General features: G+C 38.1%; 1 protein-coding gene across 1 annotated transcript; it reads left to right on the plus strand.

The window, feature by feature from the left end:
- Window positions 1-18: 18 nt before the first annotated feature.
- Window positions 19-21,515, plus strand: LOC124615315 (charged multivesicular body protein 4b). The gene is made up of 5 exons (XM_047143112.1): window positions 19-399; window positions 11,436-11,613; window positions 11,807-11,921; window positions 12,150-12,282; window positions 20,882-21,515. Exons 1-5 carry the CDS (start codon window positions 219-221, stop codon window positions 20,935-20,937), a joined length of 663 nt encoding a protein of 220 aa, XP_046999068.1. The 5' UTR covers window positions 19-218; the 3' UTR covers window positions 20,938-21,515.
- Window positions 21,516-23,285: the final 1,770 nt, after the last annotated feature.

The following is a 23,285-nucleotide window of genomic DNA, read 5'->3' on the forward strand; positions in this document are numbered from 1 at the left end:
CGATAAGGTCGATAAATTATGCATCTGAGTGGGTTATCCTTGTGTTGACCACTGCAAGTCTGCAAGTGATGACTCTTTGTCATCGTGTGAAAATCTGGTTTGGGTGTAGATTGCTGGCGAAAATATTACATTGAAGTGTAGATATTTGCGTGATTTACTGAGCTGATACTTTTAGCGAGAGGCATACGAACGATTTAGTAGATTACAGACTTACCAGCATGAGTTTTTTAAGCAAGGTATTTGGTGGTAAAAAGGAGGAGAAGGCCCCCAGCACTGGAGAAGCAATACAAAAGCTGAGAGAGACAGAAGAAATGCTTATAAAAAAACAGGAATTTTTAGAAAAGAAAATCGAACAAGAAATCGCAACCGCACGAAGGAATGGAACGAAGAATAAGAGAGGTAAGTGACGTGGTTTGACAGTTGTACGATTGTCATTATTTTTGTGGTAAGATAACGTTTAAGATATTCAAAAATAAATAGTTAGGGATGTTAGCAAAGCAGCAAGTTTCGTTGTGAGGAACCGTACCGTTTAGCTATGTATGTTGCATACATTATAACGACATGTGCTTCACTAGTATAGCTGTCTGTCTGGCATTTTGTCGACCAGTGACAACAGAAACTATTTTAAGATGTAGGTTACAATTTACCGAGCGCAATATTTTTAATTGATATTGCTGCTGGGGAAATGGAAAAAATTTCCGCATGTAAATTATAGGTAAGGAACGAACTGTCAGGGTGTAGTGTCAAAAAATCTATGGTAAAGCTAACATTTATGAATTGTTTTCTAATTGGTTGGTCTTCTAATTGTTTTATAGATCGTGATCGTGAAGGCTGTGTCATGAAAGCCAATCGACACGTTTTCCAGCCTCTGGCTCATTACAGGGGTCCCAGTAGAATTATTGGATCCTAGGAAAGCAGTCAAAATCACTTGAAGTTGAGAAATGAAAAATATGTGCCAGTAGATTGGGGTGGGGGGGGAGTAGGACAAAGTTGTTTCTGATGGAGTAAGACAATAAATACTTGTTTTCCGTAGGATGAGTTGAGAAGTCTGTTCTTGTGTGTTGTCAGACTTGAGAGTGATTCCATGTCAAATCAACATATGGAGTATGGTTTTCAACCTGACCCTTTTGGATTTATTTGAAATTAAGTATGCCTGTAGTACTCATAAATATCTACACAAAACAACTGTTTTCGTATTTTTCTGACAAAAGGTTACTGAGTTGTGAGTGCTAAGAAGTTGACACTGGATAATAATGATTTGTACACAACTTGTGTTCTAATTGAGCCAATGAAACTTACTTCATATAAAGCTCTTTTAAAGGCTCATTGGGATCATTATCGGAAGTAATTTTATGTTTAAGATGGTGCGGTAAAAAATCTTCAAACTATTTTATTGTAAATATTGGGCATACTTCTCTTCAACTATGGGGTGTATAAGAATGTTCAATACGACCCATCAACCCTGACCAGTGACCTGGGAAACATGCACCAAACACTGTAAACAACAAGGCGACTATAACATGATGATGTTGCCTTTTTTTATGAGATGAGCTACTGATCAGTCTATCAGCACAACTAGTTTTTTTTTAGTATCATAATTGTTGGCTTCACCAACTCTCAACCAGTCACCTTCCAACCTAACCTTGACGTCAGGCTAGGCTACAGATGAATATGTAACTGCAACCAGTTTTTAAAGTATTCTTACTATTATTTTCTTTCATATTTGTGGACTTTGCGAATTAACAACAAAACTGTTAAAATATGCATGAAAAGGTGATGCGAAAGCAGTCATTAACATTGTCACTGGCCAAAGCTGATTACTGATATTGAACTTTCCTCTTGACCCCAGTTATTGTACAGCAAAATAAAATAGCTTGTAATAGATAGTTGACAAAAACAATATTTGCCTTATTAGTGTTTAATTAAAAAATACAAGAAGTTGCAAACCTTCAGAAACAAGTGAGTATAGCTGAATACCAGAGAGAGAGAGAGAGAGACTTAAAATCGGGTAGTTATTAGTTTTTGTTGCTGAATTGTATCAGTCCAATTCATCATGCTTCTAGTCAGTCAGTTTGTTGCACATCATCATTTCAGCCTGTTGCAGTCTGGGGGTTCGCGGTTGCCTTTACTTCTCTGCTGGTTACAGAAGAATGTCTGTGTGGCAAGGGAATGTGAAAAATGTGGATGTAAGAAACTGTGATTTCATCATTTTCCTGTGATGCCCCCCCCCCCTCCTCCTCCTCCTCCTCCCCCACTACACAGGCTAACCACCAGTGTCCATTATATTCAGAAGCAATATATCCTTTGATGTCAATTCAATGATATTGAATCACTGTCAACAACTGTCACAGTTCAGTATTGCTTTCATTAGAGTCTGAATAAGCTTTTGTTATTGTTTTGTTCTTCCTTATGAGAATGAAGATGTGAAGTTTCTGTGTCCGAAAAATTGTGCAGCATTCTTCAAATGTCTGTAGGTTTCCGATTTTCAGTTTCATAATCTTCCAAAGTAGCGTAATTGAAACTGATCCCTTCTACGCCCCTGTTTGTGGCAAACACATATAGTTGTTTGGGTGTCACAATTTGATTGATGTATGGACACTGCAGATTTTCTCAGCAGCCAGTTGCTTGATTGTTCACCAACGCCCTCGCTAGCTTCTTTACCATGCCAATTGGCTGAAAAATGTCACTGGATTTTGCTATGGAAATTATCTTCTTGATAGCACAGCTTTTTTATTCTTATAATTAGCTGCAACTCCATGGGACAAGTAGTATATTTTGTTTTTTTGCCAGAAAATCAATCAAATAGAATTGCAATAAACGCCCAGCAACAGTGTCATGTGAAGCATTGTGCTATGATGATAAGATTTGTGTGCTAAAGTTGTCACCATCCTTGTAATAAGCTACAGAGGGATGAATTATTGCTTGTGGTTGGTCCAGTTCTAACCCTGAACTTCATCCTGTCACAACAATAGTGTAATTCTCAACAAAATCAAAAAAATACCAAGAGATCACCTTCTTTAAACTCATTTTTCAATCATTTTTGTAAGGTTGATTGTTGACTGGTCACAAAGGAATTTCACATAAATGTTTTTAATTTACCAAATGATGGAGCAGTAAAGTTGTTGGAGGATTTAGTGGTAGTTTCTAGAGCTTACGATCAACAGAGACCCATTGTCTGTAAGTTTGTGGCCAGTATCATTAGTATCCAACAATTTTGTAAATGATTTTTAAGTGTTTCTGGCCCTGGACAGAACTGACATTCATCAAACTGACAATCGGGTAATGATGGGTTACACACAACTCTTGCAATCCAGTGTTTGGAGGTTTAGTTGGAGTACTATCATTCATCGTCAGTTGAGGAATGTTACACCCAGTCAGCGTAAGTTAGAAGTTTTGGTGGGTAATACACACAGAAACACTGTTGAAGTGTGCATAAATTTCTTTCAAATTACTTAAATCTTTCCCCCCCCCCCCCCCCCCCCCCCCCCCCACCTGAATTTTCTCTCCGTCAACTCTTATGAGACAAAATCTTTATTAGGTTCTGGCATGCTTCAGAACAGTAAGTTTTCTTACAAAATCAGCAGGACTCGCCAGGTTTTGGATTGGGAGAAGATGAAATACTTTGGCCATTGCCAAGCCCTTGTACTTTTTTAGCCACGTAGTTAATCACATTAAATTCCTCTTGAAGCTTCTTGACATACCATTGTGTATTTAAAACCGTGATAATCTAACTCTTCTTCATCAGATGGTGGCAACAATACTTTGCCTCACAGTCATTTTTTCTTAACTGGCAATTCACCAACAAACTGCAAAGAAGCATTCAGGATTTCTAGGGTTGCACTTGCAACAGTGTCTTGTTCATCACTTCAGCCTAACACCTTTTCACTGTTTTGTTTGACGTCAGAACACACTAGATTGTTACCATTTTCTATGCGAGACGTATCGGAAACTTCAATTTTTTTGGCACTTGTCACATACTTTCTGAGTTGATGTTAGGAGAGGTTTTCTTTCTATCGTTCATCAGGAAACAGGATGCAGGCTTTCTTATAATTATTGTGACCCATTTCATTAAAAGTATTACAGCACAAAATTGAAATTTTAGGCATTTTATGTCATTCTGAAATGGACAGTCTAATTTTTATGAAACATTTTCAAAGTTCTGTGCATTATCTTCTTGTAATTAGTAATACACAACATTACTTCTCCATTTTTTTTTTTTTTTTATTTTTTTTTTTTTTCGCATCCTGGGATAAAATTTAAGGTTGTGTTAATATTAACTGGTTGTAAGCGTATAAGCGTCTACACATTTCTGAGAATTGTACAAAAGTACCTTTGACTTAATTTCAAATACAACTCTTCCGAATTAATCACAGTACTTCACTTTATAGGCTGTGTCACACCAAACGAAAATGTACATGTCACTTTCAACAACGGGTGACTACAACTAAGTGAATATTATCCAGTGACAAAATATCACAGAGATGGGAGATAGGAATACCAACCAGTCATTTTATATAGTCTTTAAAATGAGGTTTTTCTGCTTGCATTAAGATACATATTTTAGATGTGTATGTCAAATTATTAATTTTGAGTTGTTAATGTAGCTAGTGCAATGCTTTAAAACACACTTTTTTGTATGAAAAATACAGTTTTGTAGCTTAAGTAATAAGTCCCACTATGATTCTTTAAAGTTGATATTTCATATCATGTGAAAGCCCTTTAAAAGAGTTTCCTCGCCTCCCCTCATCTCCTACTTCCCCCTTGCAAGCAAACACCACACACACACACACACACACACACACACACACACACACACACACACACACTACTCAGTTACCCTTGGTAAGAAAAAGTGAAGAAATTTGTTTTTTGTGATTAGTTAAGAATACTACGTGCGTACTTTCAAATAGATCTAAGGTGGTCAGGTTATAGCAGTTGTTGATTTGGTATGGAATAATTCTTGATGGAATAAAACCTCAGAACAAAACCAACTGTGCGCTGATGACTGTGCAGTTGAGTGTCCCACAAACCAAACATCACCACCAAAACCAACTGTTGCTAAGCAATTCGAATGAAATGTTCATTACTTATTGAGACAATTCTATGAAATTGTACCAAAATGTCATGTTGCTTCTTCAGTTGTCCACTAATTGTGTTTTTGCATCATTTAAAAAGACTATAAATTGTTGATGGATTTGAAGAAGTGCAGCCTGAATCAAAAGCTTGCATACTGCATCAGTGTGAGAGCTGCTTGGAAGAAATTCACTTATATTGTACATTTCAGGCTTGCACAAGGAAACTGTGGATCCAAGTAGATTATGACTTGCTTAAAACTAAGCAACTGTCAGTAAATGATTGTCACAGATAAAACTTTAAAAATCTGTGACCTAACCATCCAGCACTTTGTTTCAAAATATCCAACACATTATCTCAGAACTGTGAAATAAAATCCTTAGCATGGTAAAATGAATGTACAGTTTGATTTTGCAGAGATTTACTCCTTTGTTGTCCAGGATGCTATTAGACGTCAAGCAGCTATGCATCCCATTGATGCCTGGTTTGTCAAAAATTAGCTAATAAGATGCAAAAGTATTTGCAAAATTTGTGACAGACTAAGGCATGATACATTTGAAGTTCATGTGTTACTGATAAAATCTTGTGGATTTACTATAACAGATGACAAATCCGCAGAAAATTGTATACTGAATGGCGAGTCTGCTGCCCAGTTTAGAAATTTCAGACTATTTCCAATTTTTTCAATAATGCCAAAGTTGTCAGTGTAAACCTGAATGGAAATATTTAACAAATTGTGAAAAATGTGCATGCAATGAAATTAGTCACTGTAAAATGATTGGCTGCACGAGTCAGCTTATAATACCCAAAGGAAAATCAAATCCTGACACCTCGGGATTTGTCACATTCTCTGAGGAAAACTTAATAATAATAATAATAATAATAATAATACATTTTTGTTGAGAGTCCAAATTGAATCAGCCAGAGTTTCCAAGAAAGGAAGGTATTCTTTGGCTTCAAGTGTTCTCAGAAACAGGAGATAATCACCAGTTGGCTCTTATTGATTTGAAAAACAAAATTCAAGTGAAAAGGGAAACTGATGTTTTCTTATCATTTATTGCCAAAATATCATGACCAGCTAATGGTCTCCCAAATTTTGTGGTTTTAACACTGCAACCAGGGCAGTATGCTACATATATGTATGTATAATGTAATTGGATTTATAAAAAAAATCTACTTGCTACACGGTAGCAGCAGAACACACATATAAAGGTATTGAAATTTGTAAGCTTCTGCAACTAGAGGCTGCTCCTTGTGGCGGAAGGGTTGAAGAGGAAGGAAGATGCGTGAAGGAAAAGACCTGGTGATGTTTAGGGAATGGGGAGAGTTCATAAAAGTTGGTCAGAACCACAGGTCAGTGGAGTCTTACCAGGTGGGATGAGATGGAAAGTGTGTCAAGAATAACCTCCAACTACAGAAGTCCTGAGTTGTATTAGGCACTCTGGCAATGTAGCACGACATACATAGGTGAGAAAGTGTATACTGTTAAAGATCATTGCCGAGAACACCAAGAGCGCACCAGAATGCAGCAGCCTAACAAATTGGCAGTCAGAGAACATTGCCTATTAGAAGTACATGGAATGGATTATGACCGTACTAAGTTTCTGACATATAGGTGTAACTTCTGTGACTGTTATTAAAGAATCTGTCGAGGTTTGAATAAGGGAACGCCCGACTGATCAATTGTGATAGTGACTACATCCTTAGAAATGCCTGGAAACCTGAAATTAGTCTGATTAAAAAGAGAAACGAGATATCCTACAATTAAATCACTTTGGAGGCAGGTGATGGAGCAGCAGAGGTGCCACCAGCGTGCGTACCTCAGTGTGAACTGTAAACTGGGGAGGAGAGGAGATGCTGGAAGGCAGATGGTGGACAGAGCAGCGTATTTGGGGGGGGGGGGGGGGGGGGAAGCACTGTGCCAGCTGTTAAGCAGTCAGTTCATCAAAGCACTGGATGATCGCAATGTAGTTGCTCGCTGAAAGATTATGCCTGTTGGACACTGGCATCCGGCCGTTCGCCCATGAACAATTTTGTCATGAAGTATGATGAGAGAAGCTGGAGAATCACATAGATTGTATTTGTTTGTATTTGACGTGATTGGGACTCAAATTCTGGCATGTCCACTGTGTTTAAATTTCTGGTGTTTTTCATGTCATTTCAAGCAAGAATCAAGGTGGTTCCTTCTGTGTGACAAATCAGTCCTTAGCTCTGTTTGTAATGACATGCTAAACACTCATGTTTCTTCCCTTTTTTTTTTCCAAAGCATCATGTTACTACTCAAAAAATTAAATACTGACATCAGAAAATTCAAAACTTTCTTTATAGTCCAGTAGTTTATGATGACTGAAATGCTAATTAAAATTGTGGCAAGTTGTACTTTTATCTTTCCAGTACAATTGACTTATGAGCATAGAGGGTGTCCATAATTAAAGTTCCAGTTTCAAAACACTGCAGAAAGAGAACCACTGATTAGAATGACATCAAATTTGAGCAGCATATTATTGACACAGGAAGAAATGTCATGGAACAGAGAGAGGAGGGGGAAAAGGAAAAAAGGTGGGACTGATAGATGGTGCTGTGTCAGAATATGCACACCAACAGACGCTTGGCATGCAGCTGTTCCTCAGTTTGCATCCAGGACGCCCAGTATGACTCTCCATTGAAGACTACTAGTAAAGCTCTTTTACAAGAACAGTCACTGTGTGCCTGTAGCCCTGCAGAAGTTCTCGACTCCCAATACTATGAAAAAGGCATTAGTCTGATGTATGCTAAGGGTCTGTAGAAAATGATTACAAAATTCAAAATGACAGGTTCTTTTGAAGCTCCGTGTGACAGAGGGAGGAAAACAGTTGATCCAACATCTGAAGATGATGTGGGCACAGCATTTCGGGAGGGGTCGTGCGGTGGTACGCAGATGTGCTGTGCATGGTGAATTGCCTGGACATTGGACGTGGCTGCGAGCACAACTTATAAAATACAAAGAAACATTCTGCATTGCTGTTCATACAAAGTCACACATTAATTTCTTGCTTGTATGGAAGTGGACAATAAATGGCCGTGGAACATTCTGTGGACAGACAAAGCCCATTTCCATCTCCTAAGGACGTGTCAGTACACAGCACTGCAGTATGTGGACAATGGAAAATCTGCACACTCATAAACCAGTATCACTTCATTCTGCAAAGGTAACTTTGTGATGCAGGTTGATAGCATTGTTTATCATAGGGCCATATTACCGTCATTGGTAAATGTTTTGAGAATCTTTTTCACACCACAATTTCAACCCTCCAGCTTCATGGCTGTGTGGGTAGGATCATTTTTGTTCAAGATGGTGCTCCTGTGCATTTTGCACAATTAGGAAGCAGCTGCTGCAGAAGCATGTCAGAAATGCTACAATTATCAGCCGTCATTTCCGTACAGCCTGGCCCCCCAGATCAGGTGATCTTAAGCCGTGTGATTCTGGCTATGGGGTTATCTGAAAGATGTTGTGTTCAGTGCTCTGATTATGAATGCAGCTGAATTCAAGGTACACATTGCACAAAACACACTGAATGTGACTCCCTAGACACTCAGATCTCGTGACTTCAACTTGCGGCAGAAAATAGAGGACAGCTTATTGAACATGTCTTGCACTATCTCACGACAATTAGAAACCGGTGTCAGTTTGCTTTTCATATGGTTTTTGACCCCAGGGCTATTAAAAAGTGATTATTCTCATCTGAATGTGTACGACCTTGCTTTGATGGACGGGCTTACCTAACAAACATTGCCGCAACTGTTGAGTGCTGAACTTGGGCAGTAATGTGCATTGAACAGTATAGATGGTGTAATGTGCAACCATGTCTGTCATAATGTGGTTCATATGTCATTTGTAGCCAATCCCATTTACATTAAGACGCATACAGCACGGTCTGTTGGCAAAATTTTCGTTAGCTTTTTTTAGTTTCACGATGTTTCCCCCTTTGTTAAAAATATGCTACTCAGATCTGTCATCATTCAAAGCAGCAGTTCTACTTCTACAGTGTTCTGAACCTGGAACTTTAATTATGGGCACCATGTATGTGAATAAATACTGTGCCATGAGTATACAAAAAAAGTATTATCATTGCTAGCACATCAGTTGTAAGTATTCCACTGAATTATTTGATTCAGTGTATTCTGACCATGTATGTGAATAAATACTGTGCCATGAGTATACAAAAAAACGTATTATCATTGCTAGCACATCAGTTGTAAGTATTCCTCTGAATTATTTGATTCAGTGTATTCTGACCAAAAATTATTAATATTTCAACAATGGAAAATTCAAAGTGGAATAAAAACAGTATCCCCCCCTCACCCACCCACCCACCTACACACACACACACACACACACACACACACACACAACTGTGAGCACCTGCCTGATGGGAGAAGAATTCTGTGAGTGGTGGAGGTAAGGAGGAGGCTGGGGTGGAGAGGGGGATGGATAGCACGGTGTGGAGATGCGGGATAGTGCAGTGCTGCTTGTGGGAGCATGCAAGGATGTGGTGGGAACAGGGTAAGCCTGCTAGGTGCAGTCTGGAGAGTTTTTCTCTCTCTCTCTCTCTCTCTCTCTCTCTCTCTCTCTCTCTCTCTCTCTCTCTCTTTCGAGGGGGAGGGGGGAATAGTGGAAAAGTAGGGAAATAGAGGATGATAGGAAAAAGACTAGTGGGTGTGTTGGTGGAGTAGAAGGCTGTAAAGTGCTGGGATTGGACCAGGGAAGGGGATATGTGGATGAAGGACTAGTGTAGTGAGATTTCCCACCTGCGCAGTTCAGAAATGGGTTTCACTCCAGCACTTTATAGCCTTCTATATTCCACTAGCACACCCACTAGTCTTCTTCCCATCCTCTATTTCTGTCCTTTTCCACTATCCCCACCCCCACCCCACAAGGACCCATGTAGCTCCAGGCTGCATTCCATTCAGTCTAGCCACTGTGCCCGTTGCATCTGAAGAGACAAGCAGTCCCTCTCCAAATATACCAAGGATCTCACTGAGGCCTTCACAGACCGAAATTTCTTTCCCAGTCTTGTACAGAAACAGAATCTCCCATGCCATGTGTCTCCAGTCACCTCCCAAATTCCCACTGTCCGGTCACAAGAGAGCATTCCCCTCATGACTCAGTATCACTCAGAACTGGAGCAGCTGAATCACATTCTCTGCCAGGGATTAGACTACCTTTCATCATGCCATGAAATGAATATCCTGCCAATTATCCTTCCCTCCTTTCCCATAGTGGTGTTTCTCCTCCTTGTGCATCCCTACTCCACCCCTGCTTCCAGCCTCTTGGCTCATGGCTCATATCCCTGCAGTAGACTTAGGTGCAAGACATCCTCCCACCACCACCTACTCCAGCCCAGTCACAGGCGTCACCTATCACATCAAAGGCAGGGCTACCTGTGAAAGCAGTTACATGATCTACAAAGTAAGCTGCTTCCTTCATGGGCATGACAGCTGACAAGCTATCTGTCGACATGAGTGGCCACCAACAAACTGTGGCCAAGAGACAGCTAGATCACCCAGTTGCTCAATACCCTGCTCAACACACTAGGCTTTCATTAGCTCTTCCCCTTCACCAAACTGTCCCCTTTCGTGGTCCAACACACCCACATCTTTTCCCATCCTCTGTTTATCTCCTTTTGTGCTTCCCTCCCTCGAAGCTCTTGACTGCAGCTAGCAGTCCTACACTACCCCCACCATGTCCCTGCATGCTCCCACAATCAGTAATTTACCACCCCCCACCCCTGACCTCATATCCCTCCTCCTTAACCCCACCATCCACAGATTGTTTTTTCCGTTGGTCGCAATTTGCTCTCAGCGACCAGAGGCAGAGGTCATGTGAGTGTAAGGTGTGAATGTGTGTGTTCATGCACTTCATACTTTAGAAGAAGGCCTTTTGGCCAATAGCTCAAATGTGTTGCACTCTTTTTGTTTTGGCTGGCTGCAACTCAAACATCTTCTTTATGTAGTGTGTAGTAGTCTGTCCTTTTCATAACTGTTAACACTATACTTGTTTATTGAACTAGTTTCCGAAGTTATTCTGAAGAGTAGTTTCACTTCTATAGCAACAGTCATAAAGAGCTTTTTCTCTGTTTCAAATTTGTAGCAGTATAGACTGGTAGGTTAAGTCTGGAAAACATTCTGGTTGAAACACCACGTGAACCTCCAACCATGTACACTCCTATACTATTCCCTTGTCTCCTTGTCCAGCTGCTCATGTACAAGGACAACATTTTGTACTATTATCCCTTTGTGGAAGAGATTATATACATGTAATTTATTATATGAAAAGCTTATCATTCCACTTGATGTCATCTTTAACTTCATTTTCATTATAGCGGCTATACAGGCACTCAAGAGAAAGAAGCGATATGAAAAACAGCTGCAGCAGATTGATGGGACGTTATCGACAATTGAGATGCAACGAGAAGCTCTTGAAGGAGCAAATACCAACACTGCAGTACTCCAGACAATGAAAAGTGCCTCTGATGCTCTTAAAGCTGCTCATCAGCATATGTAAGTGTTAACTTTGTGTTAACAGAATTTGTGAAGGATGGCAGATTATGTATAACAGTCACCGTCATAATCCTTGTTTTTCCCCAAGTAAAATGAATTCATAGGTTAATTAGTAATAAAATATTATTGCTGTTGCAGTGTTTCTTATGTGGAGGATCATTTTACTAATACAAATTCCATTGCCTTTTAACAGGAATGTTGATGATGTGCATGACATGATGGATGATATTGCAGAACAACAGGATGTAGCAAGAGAAATCTCAGATGCTATTTCAAATCCTGTTGCATTTGGACAGGATGTCGATGAGGTATGTAACACATCAGAAAAAAAAAACCATTCTGTTTAATGAAGTTATACAGTAATTCTTACTGAAAAAGTGTGTTACTTGTACCATTGTTGTACATTCTGTAACACAAAAAGATGTTCTGAATTGTCAGATAACAAATGGGGATTCCCCCGCTGGTGGAAATGATGAAAAACATGCCATTGGGAATATTGCTAATATTTTGTCTCAAATCATGAATTTTTGATCCAGGATGAACTCGAACGTGAATTGGAAGAATTAGAACAGGAGGAACTGGACAAAAAGTTGCTCGACACACTCCCAAGCACAGCAAAGGAATTGCCCGAAGTGCCGACAGAAGAAGTTGCTACGAAACCTAAAGCCAGTAAGTTATTCTGTAATCACATGTTCAGCTTACTTGTCAGATATTTAAGCTAATTAGAGAAGGAAAGTTGCTACTCACCGTATAGCAGAGATGCTGAGTCGCGATGGGCACAACAAAAAGATTTACACAGTTATAGCTTTCGACCATTAAGGCCTTAGTCAGCAATACACACACACACACACACACACACACACACACACACACACACACACACACACACGCGCGCACACGCAAATGCAACTTGCACACATGTCTGCAGTCTAAGATAACTGAGACCAATTTGGGATGCTATAGAGAGGAAAATATAGTTTTATTGGTTGCACTTTTACTCAGATATGTTTCACTGTTGTTCAGCTATTACCTGTGGATTTGTTTAGCTTTGTACAAGAAACAAGTGATCTTGAAAATACATACACACGGTCACGGTCATAAATCTTACTGAACAACTGTCTTTTAATTGTGGCTGTATGTAACTCAGTGTGTCTTCTTTACAGTAAGTAGCAATCTTACCTTATTCCTATGTTGTAGGTTTTACTGAACATTTTGTAGGATGTGTACTGTAGCTCCACTGAGTTGTTTATGTGGGTTTCTTTCATATATGGATAGGTTAAAGCTAGATATAGTGGGAATTAGTGAAGTTCGGTGGCAGTAGGAACAAGACTTTTGGCCAGGTGAATACAGGGTTATAAATACAAAATCAAATAGGGTAATGCAGGAGTAGGTTTAATAATGAACAAACAAATAGGAGTGCGGGTAAGCTACTACAAACAGCATAGTGAACGCATTATTGTGGCCAAGATAGACACGAAGCCCATGCCTACTATGGTAGTTCAAGTTTATATGCCAACTGGCTCTGCAGATGATGAAGAAATTGATGAAATGTGTGATGAGATAAAAGAAATTATTAATAGTCATGGGTGACTGGAATTTGAGAGTAGGAAAAGGGAGAGAAGGAAACATGGTGGGTGAATATGGATTGGGGGAGAGAAATGAAAGAGGAAACCGTCTGGTAGAATTTTGCACAGAGCATAACTTAATCATAGCTAACACTTGGTTCAAGAATCATAAAAGAAGGTTGTATACATGGAAGAAGCCTGGAGATACTAGAAGGTATCAGATAGATTATATAATGGTAAGACAGAGATTTAGGAATCAGGTTTTAAATTGTAAGACATTTCCAGGGGCAGATGTGGACTCTGACCACAATCTATTGGTTGTGAACTGTAGATTAAAACTGAAGAAACTGCAAGAAGGTGGGAATTTAAGGAGATGGGACCTGGATAAACTGAAAGAACCAGAGGTTGTACAGAGTTTCAGGGAGAGCAAAAGGGAACAATTGACAGGAATGGGGGAAAGAAATACAGTTGAAGAAGAATGTGTAGCTCTGAGGGAGAAGTAGTGAAGGCAGCAGTGGATCAAGTAGGTAAAAAGACAAGGGCTAGTAGAAATCCTTGGGTAACAGAAGAAATATTGAATTTGATTGATGAAAGGAGAAAATATAAAAACACAGTAAATGAAGCAGGCAAAAAGGAATACAAACGTCTCAAAAATGAGATCGATAGGAAGTGCAAAATGGCTAAGCAAGGATGACTAGAGGACAAATGTAATGATTTAGAGACTTACCTCACTAGGGGTAAGATAGATACTGCCTACAGGAAAATTAAAGAGACCTTTGGAGAAAAGAGAACCACTTGTTTGAATATCAAGAGCTCAGATGAAAACCCAGTTCTAAGCAAAGAAGGGAAAGTAGAAAGGTGGAAGGAGTATATAGAGGGTCTATACAAGGGCGATGTACTTGAGGACAATATTATGGAAATGGAAGAGGATGTAGATGAAGATGAAATGGGAGATATGATACTGCGTGAAGAGTTTGACAGAGCACTGAAACACCTGAGTCGGAACAAGGCCCCGGGAGTAGACAATATTCCATTAGAAGTACTGACAGCCTTGGGAGAGCCAGTCCTGACAAAACTCTACCATCTGGTGAGCAAGATGTATGAAGCAGGTGAAATACCCTCAGACTTCAAGAAGAATATAATAATTCCAATCCCAAAGAAAGCAGTGTTGACAGATGTGAAAATTACCGAAATATCAGTTTAATAAGTCACAGCTGCAAAATACTAATGAGAATTCTTTACAGACGAATGGAAAAACTGGTAGAAGCCGACCCCGGGGGAGATCAGTTTGGATTCCGTAGAAATGTTGTAACACGTGAGGCAGTACTGACCCTACGACTTAGAAGCTAGATTAAGGAAAGGCAAACCTACGTTTCTAGCATTTGTAGACTTAGAGAAAGCTTTTGACAATGTTGACTGGAATACTGTCTTTCAAATTCTAAAGATGGCAGGGGTAAAATACAGGGAGCGAAAGGCTATTTACAATTTGTACAGAAAGCAGATGGCAGTTATAAGAGTCGAGGGGCATGAAAGGGAAGCAGCGGTTGGGAAGGGAGTGAGACAGGGTTGTAGCCTATCCCCGATGTTATTCAATCTGTATATTGAGCAAGCAATAAAGGAAACAAAAGAAAAGTTCGGTAGGTGTTAGAATCCATGGAGAAGAAATAAAAACTTTGAGGTTCGCCGATGGCATTTTAATTCTGTCAGAGACAGCAAAGGACTTGGAAGAGCAGTTGAACGGAATGGACAGTGTCTTGAAGGGAGGATATAAGATGAACATCAACAAAAGCAAAACGAAGATAATGGAATGTAGTCGAAATAAGTCAGGTGGTGCTGAGGGAATTAGATTAGGAAATGACACTTAAAGTAGTAAATGAGTTTTGCTATTTGGGGGGCAAAATAACTGTTGATGGTCGAAGTAGAGAGGATATAAAATGTAGACTGGCAATGGCAAGGAAAGCATTTCTGAAGAAGAGAAATTTGTTAACATCGAGTATAGATTTAAGTGTCAGGAAGTCGTTTCTGAAAGTGTTTGTATGGAGTGTAGCCATGTATGGAAATGAAACGTGGACGATAAATACTTTGGACAAGAAGAGAATAGAAGCTTTCGAAATGTGGTGCTACAGAAGAATGCTGAAGATTAGATGGGTAGATCACATAACTAATGAGGAGGTATTGAATAGAATTGGGGAGAAGAGAAGTTTGTGGCACAACTTGACAAGAAGAAGGGACCGGTTGGTAGGACATGTTCTGAGGCATGAAGGGATCACAAATTTAGCATTGGAGGGCAGCGTGGAGGGTAAAAATCGTAGAGGGAGACCAATAGATGAATACACTGAGCAGATTCAGAAGGATGTAGGTTGCAGTAAGTACTGAGAGATGAAGCAGCTTGCACAGGATAGAGTAGCATGGAGAGCTGCATCAAACCAGTCTCAGGACTGAAGACGACAACAACAACAACAACGGAACACGCTTAGTTTTTCTACCATTTATCATCTAATAATACTTTTATTTTAATATCCTTTTTATTACCAAATTAGATCTTTTAATTGTATTTTTAAAATGCGATTAATTGATCTTCTTTCCCACTTTTGTGTTTTACTTAGCTACTATTAACATAGTGTCCACTTGTTTCCAGATAGGCATATAAGTTAAAATTTTCATTGCTGTTCTTTCTCATAAGTCAAAAAATTAATTATTTAGGTGAATCAACCAATGGAAAATCCAGGATGGAATGTAACAATATTGTGAAAGGGAAAGTTGCTACTAACCATATAGCGGAAATGCTGAGTCGTAGACAGGCACAACAGAAAGTTTGTCACAATTAAATAAAGCTTTCGGCCATTCGGGCCATCGTCAACCACACACACACACACACACACACACACACACACACACACACACACGGCCTCAATAGCCAAAAGATTTATTTATTTGTGACAGCCTTTTTGTTGCGCCTATCTGCGACTCAGCATCTCCACTATATGGTGAAAAGCAACTTTCTTTTTCATAATATAATTATTTTGATGGTAAGTTGTGAGCTTGGAGTGTTAAAATTTTAAAAAATTACGTTCTGATTCAGCTTACTTTGTTGGCATTTGATTTGGTTCACAAGGGGGCAGTATTACCCAGTCACAATATTATTGCACTTGGCCTTCCGATTACATAATGGCTTTCTCATTCAGAAATGCCGTTTGAATTTGGTTAAGAAGGTGAAATTTCTACCATTCCGGTTACATGCCGACTCATGATAAGCCATCCGAGACACTTTCACTCCGAGGTGCAATAATATTGTGGTCAGCTTACAAGTAAATATCAAAGCAGTGTGTTTTGTGTGCAAAGAAATAATTGATTGGAACATAGCTAACACTAAAACAACAGCAACAACAAATAAGTTGAAAGAGAACAAAAACTGCTTGTGGCTCACAAATCAAGTACCATATATTTTCAACTCCTAAGCAAGAAGATTCGAAAATCTGTGATTCGTACCTTAAAGCAACTGGAAAAAATAACAGATCATAATGCTTTCTGTGTAAATGCAGCTCAAACAGTCACATTCCAGTAATGTGACTCATCATCATTGACAGCATAAGCAACAATAGCAGCTTTTTAACATCCACTGCTTGGTAAAGTCCTGTTCTATACTTTTTATGCATTACAGTCGTCAGGTATATGTTTACATGTTACTCCTACATGATTTATAATGCCATAATATTCCATTAGGTCATTCTCTTGATCTTTTGTATCTCTTGAAATCTAGCAAAGAACTTCTATGGGCTATGTACCACCTACTCTCCTGGTTACATGTCGTACCCTCTCACATTTCATTTTAATTACATACATGTACTTCTTTTGCTTCTCCCTGTCCCCTCTCCCACTTTCTTAGTTTTTCCTGTCTCTCAGTGATTTCTAACATTTCTTCATGCTCATTAAGAAGCCCTCAATATTTGATTGGTTCTTGCATTATAAGTCTTAATATTTCATTAGTAATGTGCTTTACTCAAGTTTAAGTGGAATACTTACTCAGTGAACCAGTGTGCTTCTATGGGTCCTGATTAATTAATTAGCAGTTTGAATTATGTCAAACTGTACAGTGATTTTTTTGTATGTGATTTTCATCAATGAAGTAAGTCAAGGGCCTGGATGGCTCCTTTTAAAAGAAGGCTACTCATTTCTGTCTCGATTCTGGTCCTGCTTGAGCTTGTGCTTCATCTGTAATGAAATCTTTCTTGACCACATGTTAAACAATAACCTTCCCTCCACCTTTCATGACCTGCATTTCTGATCAAATGAAAGGAGAAAACTGCAACCCACTGGACATTGAAGTGTATCTGTCGATGGAGACTATGTTGTGTAACAAAGTGAATTTTTGTTCACAAAAATATTTGATTGCTTTTTACTACACTTATTAAATGACGTTCCCTAATGATGCCATTGTCTTTAGGAAACTATCATTTTAGATTAATAATAGACCATCATCATCATTTAAGACTGATTATGCCTTTCAGTGTTCAGTCTGGAGCATAGCCCCCCTTATACAGTTCCTCCATGATCCCCTATTCAGTGCTAACATTGGTGCCTCTTCTGATGTTAAACCTATTACTTCAAAATCATTCTTAACCGAATCCAGGCACCTTCTCCTCGGTCTGCCCCAACTCCTCCTACCCTCTACTGCTGAATCCATGAGTCTCTTGGGTAACCTTGCTTCTCCCATGCGTGTAACAAGACCCCACCATCTAAGCCTGTTCGCCCTGACTGCTACATCTATACAGTTCATTCCCAGTTTTTCTTTGATTTCCTCATTGTGGACACCCTCCTGCCATTGTTCCCATCTACTAGTACCTGCAATCATCCTAGCTACTTTCATATCCGTAACCTCAACCTTGTTGATAAGGTAACCTGAATCCACCCAGCTTTCGCTCCCATACAACAAAGTTGGTCGAAAGATTGAACGGTGCACAGGTAGACGAACATAGATAAAATAGGAAAATAAAACAGTAGTATCTATTTACAGTAATTTAATGTGTTGCACGTAATGATACAGGTGATGGGAAATTGGATGGTTACAAATGTGATAAATCACATTTTTCGAAAACCAGTAAGTCAAGCCTAGTTGACTTACTTGTGAAGAGTAACTGCCACATGTCAACCATTTTTGATTGCTGCCACTGATATTTCAGCTGTTTGTGCTAGTGTAGTACTTCTTTTAGTGTATGTACAGTGGGTTAAAATATCAATGAAAGAAAAAGTGCTTCATAAATCCAGTTCTTCAAGCCTAAACCAGAATCAGTAGACATAGACCCACAAGCTGTTTAGCAGAGTGTTGTTGGGTTCAAAGAAAGAACAGCTGACTTCTATGCTTCCAGTGTGAGAACAGTGCAGTGAGTCACCAATCTGTTGTGTAGAACTGACTATTTTAGGGACAGGAAAAAAATATTTTATTTCGTGGACAATGTCAGCGTGTGGGGTTTCTTTTTCCCCTATTTCTGTATTATTTTTTGGCCTATTTTGGTATTTGTTTCTGATAGATAATTCTTGAAGTGCCATGTGTACTTTATTTTTCTCGCACACTTCATTATTTTACAGTACTTATGTTGGAAATAAAAATATTTCTATCAAGTGCATCATACTTATTGACACCAGTGTCATATTCATTTACGTTATTACGAGAAAGGAAGTAACATTTACATAAAACCTAGTAAAGATAATCAGTTAAACAAAAAACAAAAAAACCCTCTATAACTATACACATGGAAGTTTTTCAAAAGAAATCTTTACCATATCTTCAAAGTTATTTTGAAACATTATTCCATCAATCTATCAACACTATAGTGCATTTTTTTTTTCTGTTTTGTGGATGGTATTTTTCTGTAAGAAGCTACAGACTACTCTCACTGCTTGATATAAATACTCATATGTGACAACAGTGATATTTGTGTGACATCATGTATCATGCACTGCAATTTGGTGATAGAAGCAAACTGAGTAGACACGATTTTCATCTACCTTTTATTTTTTAAAGTGCCATGTTTGGATTTTCTTGTATTGAAACTTATGTACTAAGAAAATATGAGGTTTTATTGATGCACTGCAGTAAAGGTCTTTCAAAAACACATCATTTCTGGTACGTTTTGTTGTGCATGCAAAAGTGCCGGGAAATGTGAAGTTGCCGATTAAAATTGTTAACCTGAATGTATTTCATTGCAAGGAGGAGGGTACTGTCGTTTTACGCCACATCTAGAGCCACAGTTTTTGAGGCAGGAAATTAACTGTTGTTTTAAGCTTATATATGAACTCTCAGCCTTGAGAAGAATATGAAAATGCAATTTAAACTTTCAATGACTATCAGTTTCCAATATTAGTAAATTGCTTCCCCCAGATTTATATTTGTATACAGCAATGAGGAAAATGTAAAATTTTGTGACATTTTGTATAAACCACTAATATCACATTACATCATCTAAAACCATAAATTTCACATTATATTTAACGTTATTGTTTACATGAAATTTTCCTGTCGCTAACTATTGTATAAGTCCATGCACTTTAGTCACATTGGTTACACCATATGTTACAAAATTTTCGCAATTGCACCAAGGGCGAATGGATTAATCTAACACTCAATGCAGAATTCTTTTAAGAATTGTGAAAATTGCAAAGCACGGGGATTGGAGAAAATTGCAACTTGCATGATTTAGCCAGTCTGTAGGAAGACTTGAAGGAATACTGAGGTGTGTTGCTTATTGTTTGTCAGTATGAAAAAGATGGTGATTTTACTGCAGGTTGTTCTGTAGATTTTATGAAATGGTAAGCTTTGCTTCTACTGCTTCCATTGCAATTTATTAATTTTTAACAGTTCAAGAAGAGTCTTCTCATCTCACTCCTTTTGCAGAGAGAATAGAAAAATGACCTAGTAGTAATACAAAGTGCCTCACACTCTGTATGGGGTAGTCATAAAGTTGTAATTATCGCTTTGGGGAAAAATGTTAATGTAATTAATGTTTCATTTGTTTTCAATTCCATGTCTGTAGTCCTGGTACAAAAATCTCTAGCATGCCACTAGAAGAGCCTAAACAAAATATTAATAGTTAAAATTGATTTAAAAAATATTAATTATGTTACTTTGTTTTTTGAGTTGTTAATTAAAACTTTGACATCCCACAGACTTTGTAGTGGTGTATAGATGTGTGTATGAAGCATTATGTAACCATAGGCAGATTGAGGTATTGTAGTATAAGTATAATATTAAGAGAAAAAGGCAATTTTTATTTTAAAGTCTTACAGTGCAATACTTCACCCAGACAATTCATCACAACCTGCAGCACTATATTTTAATAGAACATACACATCCATCGTAATTTTCTGTTTCATCTCGTGTCATACTCCCTAAAAAATTGTATGTTGTAGATACAGCTTAACAACTGCATAAAGTTTGGATTCAGTACTGTCATTAAAGTTCCACAGAACTCACTGGAACTCGCTAGAAGATCCTCAGTGAAGAAGTATCCGACATCATGGTTTGACATTAATGAGTCATTGCAGTTGTACAACAAGAACTCGCCTGACGGTTCAGATGAGATTAAAATATGTTTAAACTTTTCCCCCAATTTTCAAGTACCTGTTGCTCCCAGGCTAAATAGAAGTAAATACATTCTAATATTGCTACTTTATAACACTAATTTAAATTACATGTGTTATTTCAGAGCAACGTGTGGATGATGACGATGACCTAGAAGAGCTCAAAGCGTGGGCCCTGTAAAGATGAAAAATGGAGGGCTTCATATATAGTGCTTCGATGACTGTGGTTCTTGGAAGTCTTTCCTAGCCTGCTTCTTAATTCTGCCAATTAATTTCTGCCATAACGGTAGCTATTGACAACTGTATGTGATTGGATATGGCGCATATTGTGGCAGTGTATATAACTCACAGAATCGGCTCCTATATTTTTGATTGTGAACTATTAACATTAAAGCCTTACGTGGTAATTTTTGCTAATGTATTATAGATTTTATTTAATGAAGAATGTGATATGATAGCAATTCGAAATGTCATTAAAAATAATGCTTTCAGTCTGGGTAGTAAAATATCTCACTCAAGTGCCAGCTGGAAACATGCAAGGTTGCAGCCCATGCCAGTATTTGTTGGGAATCCTGCTTTTGTTGTTAAGAATTTGTAGCACAGCTTGAACTCACTTTACAGTAAATTTTTAGTTATAATTCCACATCACTGAAGATTTAATGCCAGTCAGAAATGTGTTGTTATATGAAGATTTGTCATTTATGTACTTTAATTTTCTTCCTCTAGTTATCAAATAAAGATTTTATTTTATATTTTTCAGATATATGTATATATTTCATGAACACGTTACTTTCAGCTCTGTTTACTGATGTATATCTTGCTGTATTGTAAGTAGATATTACTGAAAAACATTATTTTTATATTGAAATTGTATTTATGAGGCACAGAGCACAAAATTCAGCAACTTCAAGTTATATTGTCCTATTCGTACTAATAGCAGTGAGAGTTTGCAAGAAATTTTATTATGAATCATAAAACTGGAAAGATAAGAAACTGAAAAAGTTAGTAAAAACTTTCAAAACATTTAAAGCAAAATAACAATATTTCTGCTATATTGTGAGAGTTTTACATGTTTGAATAATTTCATCATGTCACTTGTACAATCTTGATTTGTATGTTTGACCACTACATGTTGGAAATTAAAAGAAAGTTATATACATTGTTAGAAGTAGTTACTGTTTTTGAGAACTGCAGTATGTGTGAATGAAGATACTGGATTAGAATAACTGTTTCATTTTCAGCAGTAGAAATTCTAGGGCGAACACGTAAAACAAAAGCTGAAATACTTACTCTGTTTTCAAATTTTTCTTTATAAATGAAATCCTAGGAGCATTGCCCCAATTTTTTTGTTATACCACAGAAAAGAGGAATGAAATAATTATTAGTTCCAGCAGTATTGAGAAAGAGCTGAAAGCGTTAAAATTGAACAAAGCTCCAGGGCCCGATGGAATCACTATCAGGTTTTATACTGAATTTGCGACTGTGTTAGCCTCTTTTCTAATTATAATCTACCGTAGATCCCTCGAACAAAAAAATGTGTCCAGTACTTGGAAGAAAGCACAGGTCACATTTGTCTACAAGAAGGGTAGCACAAGTGATCCATAAAACTACTGTTCAATATCCTTGAAATCAATTTGTTGTAGAATCTTAGAATGTGTACTGAGCTCAAACGTAATCAGGTATCTCAAACAGAATGGTTTCCTCCATGCTAACCAGCACGGATTCCAAAACATCAATCATGCAAATCCTAACTCTCTCTTTCCTAACATGACATACTGAAAGCTTTGGATCCAGGTAGGCGCAATATTTCTCGATTGCTGAAAAGCATTTGACTCAGTTGCACACCTATGCTTATTATGGAAAGTATGATTATATGGGCATCAATTGAAATTTGTGACTCGACAGAGAACATTTAGATAGAGATGGTGCAGCATGTTATCTTGGATGGAGTGTCACCGTCATTTAGAAGTAACTTCAGGTGTGTCCCATGGAAGTGTGTTGGGACCCGTGCTGTTCATTTTATATATTAATGACCTTGGAACAGTATTAATACTGTATGTACTTGAATAATGTGTGCACCCTAATTTTGAGGGAGAGAAAAAAATTGCTTTAATTTGTTTTATTTACACAAAAAATTGTGCTAATGTAATGGTGTGTTCAAAATAATGTGCTAATCATTCATCACAGACTGAGGCCACAACAATGCAATAGTACAATGGGATCTATTGTTGGAGGCAGAGCAGTACCAACCTTGTTTCGAATAATCCACACATCCCAGTTTTTCATCCTTAAATTAGGGAAAAAAGTGTGTGGATTATTCGAGTTTATATGGTAGTAACCTCAGACTTGTTGCAGATGATGCAGTTATCTGTAGTGAAGTTACTGCCTGAAAGAAGCTGCATAAATATTCAAAATATTTCAAAGTGGTGGCAAGATTGGCATCTTGCTTTAAATGTTCAGAAATGTGAAACTATGCACTTCACAAAACAAAACGAGTTACAGTTGGAACTGGCCAATTCTTACAAATAC

This window comes from Schistocerca americana, chromosome 5 (assembly GCF_021461395.2).
Source record: "Schistocerca americana isolate TAMUIC-IGC-003095 chromosome 5, iqSchAmer2.1, whole genome shotgun sequence".
NCBI classification, from domain to species: Eukaryota; Metazoa; Arthropoda; class Insecta; order Orthoptera; family Acrididae; genus Schistocerca; species Schistocerca americana.

Excerpts from the sequence above, each read along its gene's own strand:
- LOC124615315 (XM_047143112.1), top strand. The coding sequence starts at position 219 with ATGAGTTTTTTAAGCAAGGTATTTGGTGGTAAAAAGGAGGAGAAGGCC. Across the intron at positions 11,614-11,806 it reads AAAGCTGCTCATCAGCATAT|GAATGTTGATGATGTGCATG; the intron begins GTAAGTGTTAAC and ends GCCTTTTAACAG. Across the intron at positions 11,922-12,149 it reads TTGGACAGGATGTCGATGAG|GATGAACTCGAACGTGAATT; the intron begins GTATGTAACACA and ends TTTTTGATCCAG.